The following is a 7000-nucleotide window of genomic DNA, read 5'->3' on the forward strand; positions in this document are numbered from 1 at the left end:
AACATTTTCTGCCCCGTAGCGGGTAAATATTAAGTTAAAAATATGCCTATTTTGCTGGGATATAGTACATTTTCTGGGTATTCCGAAAACATGCAAAACTGAAAATTGTCGATTTTTGATTTATGACGTTCTTGAAAGGAGTGAGCGATATGAGTGACGTGTGATGGTTTGTCTATTAGCAACCTTAAGTGGCTATCTGTACCAGTATTGTTTGTGAGTAATTGGGGAGCGCGTGTGCCGCCCCTGGTGGCCAGGGGTGGCCAGGGGCGGTCGGGCGGAAGAGTGAAGTGGAGGAGTGACTGCGAGACGGGGCTCATATTCAAATTGTTCGCTAAAATTTTCTTCAAACCATGCCATTGCACATTTTCACAGCATTCGTGGAGTTTAATAACTCTTCTAAATAATAATGTAAGCAACTATAGATGAATAAATAGCATAGTTGAATTAAAAATGTATATTTAGTATATTGTAGAGATATTCTAAACCCTTAGAATATTAAAGGTACAAAAATCTATGTAGGTACAAATGATTCCAATATTTACAAATTAACCTACAAAGGTAGAAAAAATATTGACAGCAATTGGTAGTTCTTCTTCCCCAGATCGAATAAATTATTTGGAAAATATATATACTAAAATATATAGCCTAAGTACATTGGAACGAATTTTTCTGTATCTTTCGGAAAATGACTGCCCGAAGATAGACACTTATTAGACTCGTGTATTAATTTTAGTGGATGGAAGAGATTTTCTTCGGATTGAATTCGTTTAATCCGAAGCGACAGAGCTCGCTCGGTGAAGAGCATCAACCTCCCTTCCGTGAACTACCCCCCCGTCAGATGTGGGAAGGCGACCAATGGCGAGGCGAGACGTGACGTCACGAGTGTGATCGACCAACGGGAGCGCGCGCGTCCCCCCCTGCGTGTCCGTGGGCGGAGCCGGCACCGCGGAGCGCCTGCCACCAGCCGCCGCCTTCAGTCCGAGTCGAGAGCGCGCGCGCTACGCATGTCACACGAGCAGTCCGCAGTGCGTACAGTCCATCTTGACAAGTGCACCACCGTGTCTCACCCTCGCGAGTGTCCGTGTCCGTGGCGAGTGTTAGTGCGGATCCTGTCGTGGCGTGTGATGGTACAGTGGAGGCAGGGACATTCGCCCGCCGGCAGACGTGATCGTTTAGTTATAGCTGTCCCGCCTTATGCTACGACATGAGCGACGGTCGGCAAAACCATCTGTGACAATTAATTTCAGAAAGCGATATCATAGATTTTTCACAAAGAGACGGAAGGCTTGCGAGAGCCTTCGAAACGTACAAGACGCCTTCCTCGGCGGAGCTGCGGTACGGGGCGATGGCGGCCACCACGTACATGAGCGCGGCGCCGGGAGACCTGGACGGGCTGGGCATGCTGCCCGGCGGGTACCACTCCTCGGCCGCCAGCCCGCGCTCCGCGGCGGACGCCACGGAGATGAAGTACCAGCACCACCACCACCTGCACCACCCGGGCCACGGGCAGGGCTCGCCGGGCCACGTGGGCGGGCACGGGCCGGCGCTGGGCCACTGGGCCGCGCTGCCGCCCGCCGACCCCTGGGCCGTGCACCACCACCACCACCAGCACGCGGACGTGAAGCCGCCGCCCGAGCGCCACCACCAGCAGCCCGTGGCCAGCCCGCACGCCTGGCACGCACCCGTGGTGTCGCACTACGGCGGCGGCTCGCCGCTGCAGTACCACGCCGTCAACGGCATGCTGCACCCGTCGCACCCCGCGCACCCGCAGCACGGCGGCCCGCTGCACCCCTCGCTGCGCGACCTGCAGCCCTCGCCCGCGCTGCACCACCACCTGGCGCCCGAGAGGGACCTCAGCGGCGAGGAGGACACGCCGACCTCCGACGACCTGGAGGCGTTCGCCAAGCAGTTCAAGCAGCGCCGGATAAAGCTAGGGTTCACTCAGGCGGACGTCGGCTTGGCGCTAGGTACTCTCTATGGAAATGTATTCTCGCAAACCACGATATGTCGGTTCGAAGCCCTGCAGCTGAGTTTCAAAAACATGTGCAAACTGAAACCGCTTCTGCAAAAGTGGTTGGAAGAAGCCGACTCGACCACCGGTTCACCCACGAGCATCGACAAAATTGCGGCGCAGGGTCGAAAGAGAAAAAAACGCACGAGTATAGAAGTGTCGGTGAAGGGTGCTCTGGAACAACACTTCCACAAGCAACCGAAACCGTCGGCGCAGGAGATCACGTCGTTAGCGGACAGTTTGCAGTTAGAGAAAGAAGTTGTCAGAGTGTGGTTCTGCAACAGGAGACAGAAAGAGAAGAGGATGACGCCGCCCAACACGTTGGGCGGAGATATGATGGACGGGATGAACGCGCCGATGCACTACGGGCACCACGACATGCACGGGAGTCCGCTGGGGCCGCACTCCCACTCGCACTCGCACAGTCCGCCCATGCTGTCCCCTCAGGCCATGGCCGGCCACCAGCTGGCCGCGCACTAACAGTTAGCCTGCTGGGCGCCCCTCGACAGACACTTCCTCTGCCCGGACGATAACAACCCGTAGCGCGCCCCCGCACCTCCCTGGCCATGGCCCGCCAGGTGAGCGCCATTCCTCGCATTATTTTGTCTCCCTAAGACTTTACCGCTAGTCCGCTTCCTAACGCCCGCGCTTGTCGCGATTACCCGCTAGTATCTCTTTGTGGGAAAACGGCTAAGCTGTTGTTTGAGGACGATGAAATGCGACGTCGAGGGTGTGGAGGCGCCGCACAATGAACATCCTGCGCCCTCCACGCCCGCGACGGGAAGCGACCCGAGCCCGCGAGGCGGGGGACTCATATTGAAGCTCCCGCGTGAGCCAGCTCGGGAGGCGTGGTGCGCTCGCGGCGGCAGCTCGGCGCGGGGACGGGAACGGGGATCCCGTGTGAAGTGATGCTGTCCATACTCAGTGGGGCCCAGGCTGACTGAATCTACGTGACCGGAATCGGTACCCTCGCGTGATAACGTAATAAACTGATATACAGACTTTTTACAAAGACGAATAGTCATAGTTAAGGTGTACATAAGGATATGTAAATATTAAGACCTAACATTATATTATATTAATTGTACAATAAAAATAATTGTCCGGTTTCGTTTGTGAAAGTAGAACATTGTTGAATTTTTTAATACTTAAGATTTATAGAAAATGCCCATTACGAGTAAGAACAGTGTGTTAAGCTTAAGGCCAGATGAAAAGAACCGAACCAAAATATGTTAAGATTTTATTTGTATTTTTGAAACGATTCTCGTTAGCGGCATCCACTTCTCAACAAACTGAACTTAATATTTTAAAATTATATACATTATTATTAGATGTTGTGTATACCTGACGATGATCAGGACCAGTGTCCATCGATTCAGAGAGTTAATGCGCGATTTTTATCAAACGGAATATTGTATTTTATGTATTAATGTGGATATGACAAAATTTTCCCTACTAAGAGTTACTTTATCTTTTTTGAAGATTGAGAATGTTAGCAAAATCTGAGAACGTTTTGTTTTGTACTATTCAATTTGTTAATCCTTTTTCTCAAAATATTTATTTTCTTTCCATGGTAGATAATTTTATTTTAAGAATACGGATCGGTCTGTGTGTTTCTGTAAATAAATAGCATTACTTTATTATTTTATATAATTTGTGACCTATTGCACATCGAGTCAGTAATAAAGTCTCTCGGGATATGTTCGCCCGGAGAGACTCCGGGTTGTGTTATTGGTGCATGGTGCATTGGTGGTCAGCGGTCAGTGTCCGGAGTTTAGCGCCGGCCGTAGTGGGCGCTGTCTCCCTACAAACTCTGACCAAACTAGTCTTTTAAATAGGCAAATATACCTAATGTCTAATTGTTTGAATTATTGCGTTCATAATCTTCGATTGGGATTTCTTTATTATACCTACCTATAATTTTTTTGTGAAATACCACATTTATAAATAATACAAATTAAAATCAAGCGTTAGTGGGGCTCAGAAATGTCTTCATTAACATTTTCATAATTTGTGAAATAAAAATAACACTGAGCCATTTTTTTGTCTAATGATATACTCGTTCAGTTTCAGTTTCAATTTATCATTAATTAAAACATCAATGTATGTTAATTCCATTTGACTTGCCAGCTACGATTTCTTGTGAAAAGGTTTTGATATTAAAATATTTTTTTTAGATGTCATTTTAAAAATTGGTTATGACTTGGACAACAAAACGTTGAATTTAACGAAACTATAATAAGATTAAGAGTGAAGTAGAAACCAAAATTGGCATCGTATTTTCAGTGATAAATGTGATTAATTTTGTTGCATATTACACAGGTATGTATCTAGCTCACTTCATATTGGATTCAGTTAAAATCTTTACTTTATATTGAAAATCTAAATCATTTAAATATATGAATTTAAGAATATTTTATTTTGTCAATTTGAGTATATTTTGTCGCAATAGTTATAATATTTGTCTATAATACCTAGAAAATGAAATAAAAGTATACGTACTATCTATCAATCGATTAAATTAAATTATCTCTTTGATTTTTTTCTTCTAATTTGGTACAATCGCATATTGTAAAATTTCTACCCAATTATATTTTTGCTATGTATTGTTTTAATTTATAATTTTGCCTCCTATCCTATGTTTAAAATTAAAAACCAATTATATTTATTGCTGCAATATATGGTATACTGTTCAGAAAATCTATTAAAAACATGTGCTTCGGTTTTATTGTACGAAACTTTAACGTCAAACTATTTTTTAATGTCAATTTTATTTTTAGAAAATGTATACATATTCAAAAGAAGAAGTTAACGTTTATGTATGTTCATACATTATACGTACATATGATAATTTAAAAAAAAAAACAATACATATACATGGTTTAAACTTTATTTAAACTTCTAATTGTGGTATGAATGAAGGTTTATGTTAAATTTATGAACACGGTATTTGATTACACCACAAAATTTATTGATTTTTATGGATTTTCAACAAAAACAAAGTTGTGAGTAAACATGTGAATATCAATAGAACTTTTCTAAAAAAGGAGATTTTTAGCATGCTAAGTTTCCAAACACGATAGATATAAATGCTAATTTTCACTGGTATATGAATTCAAAAGATCGCAATATAACAATTTAAATTACTATACTGAAAAAAAAACAACTAAAATGCACTCACATGTCCATCCAACGTACATAATTTGAACTTCTTTTTATGAATAGATTCTTTTGTTCACTTCCTTACCCGTACTAAGTAGGTTTGTACTATTAATTATTAAAATGCCAGTAAAGAGCTATTTTTAAGTCCAAGAATCTGCCCGAAATATTGTACTAATACATAATAACGATGCGATACATTATTGAGTACTTAAACGTAGATAGGTAAACGAAAAATGTGATACTGAATATGATTGTAGCGATAACAGCAATCAGTATAAGTAATGTGATGGTTTTATTTCTCTGTGACTAGACTGACTCGTCACTTAGCTAAGAACTCCCCTCGATATTCGCTTCGAGGGATGTTTTTCTTTATTCGTATATTTGTTTCTTAATCTCTGGTACAACGATCGTTGCTACAATCATCAGCATTGACAGAATCACAAAACTTGTATTAAAAGTTACTTGGTGTAAGCCAGACGAGGAAGGCGATGCATGACTCCTCATCGGTAAATCATAACGAAAAATGTATACAGATTATTATGATAAATAAATGATTGTTTTATGTTACCACCAGTCAAGGGACTTCAAGGTATAATGTTTTTTTGTAATAGTTTTCAATTTGTAAATAAGTAATATATGTTTTAGTTTTTGTTTGATTATATTTCTTGTGAACGATGCATGTAAATAGATCTGTCCTGCGAGGCAGAAGGTAGGATACCCGACGATTTTCTATTAAATATTGTTTGTTTTATGACTTGACGGCATTACTTTCAATTGGTGCGTTGTATATGTGTTATTATATATATCATATTGCTATACATATATGGAAATAAAATACGAATTACAATAATTATAAATTGAATAAAATAAAATGACACACTTTTATTAAAACATAATGTTTTTGATCTTTTCCCAACCCGACTCTAAAATAATCTACTGAAATATATACGAGTATGTACTTACCATCAAAACACGTTTAAGAATGCTACCACCTTATTTAAGGATTTCATATCGACGCAATTGTTGTCCTGAAATGAATTTTGTATACAAAATAAAATTTAATTCCTACCTATCATACAGTATATATGGTACATATATAGGTATTTGAAAAATGTAAAAAAAAATGCAAATAGTATTAATTTTTATAATATTTACAAACGTATGTTGAGGGTTTAATTTTAGTAATTTGGTTTCATAAGAGATAAATCAATATGCAGTTATGTACCAAATTCTAATTTTTTCTATAGCGGATTCACAGAAAAGGAAGATGTTATAATAACAAACCAATAATTACATAACTTGCGACACCTTCTTTTCATTATTATAGTGATTTTATTTTATAGATTTTATTAGGTCATATATGCAGAGAATTTTTATATTGATGAAAAATAATCCTTCGTTTGAACGTAGTGTCTTGGGTGTCATTTATTATTGATTGTATAAGTACTACCTGAATTTTTGAAAATAAATTATACAAAATCTCAATTTAATGAAACATACTTTTTAAAAAAATACGTCTAAAAATACTGGTTATGGTTCAAAATAACATTAGTGATCTCCAACCCTAATAATAATTCAATAATATAATATACATTTATGATTTTAATGAACATCTGGCTAAACAATCAAGTGATTAAAGGTCAAATGTACGACACAAATATGCGATGTGAGTATACATATATGTATTCTGCACATGTGTATTCTGAATTCTGCACGTACATAATAGTAAATTTGACTTAGCGTATAAAGTGATCACTTAAACCAACTAATGACGGGTCCCCCTGTAAATGCCCACAAAAAACTAATTTGTATAGGTTGAGAAATAAC

The 7000-nt window shown here is 40.3% G+C and overlaps 1 protein-coding gene across 1 annotated transcript; it reads left to right on the top strand.

Moving 5' to 3' along the window:
• Window positions 1-984: 984 nt before the first annotated feature.
• Window positions 985-6064, top strand: vvl (ventral veins lacking). The gene has a single exon (XM_088258373.1). It carries the CDS (start codon window positions 1346-1348, stop codon window positions 2489-2491), a length of 1146 nt encoding a protein of 381 aa, XP_088114499.1. The 5' UTR covers window positions 985-1345; the 3' UTR covers window positions 2492-6064.
• Window positions 6065-7000: the final 936 nt, after the last annotated feature.

The sequence above is a fragment of the Brachycentrus maculatus genome, unplaced genomic scaffold, assembly GCF_059751285.1.
Source record: "Brachycentrus maculatus isolate JH-2025_06_01 unplaced genomic scaffold, ASM5975128v1 h1tg000093l, whole genome shotgun sequence".
NCBI lineage: Eukaryota > Metazoa > Arthropoda > Insecta > Trichoptera > Brachycentridae > Brachycentrus > Brachycentrus maculatus.

What these genes read in the sequence shown, in the direction of transcription:
- vvl (XM_088258373.1), top strand. Translation starts at nt 1,346, where the DNA reads ATGGCGGCCACCACGTACATGAGCGCGGCGCCGGGAGACCTGGACGGG.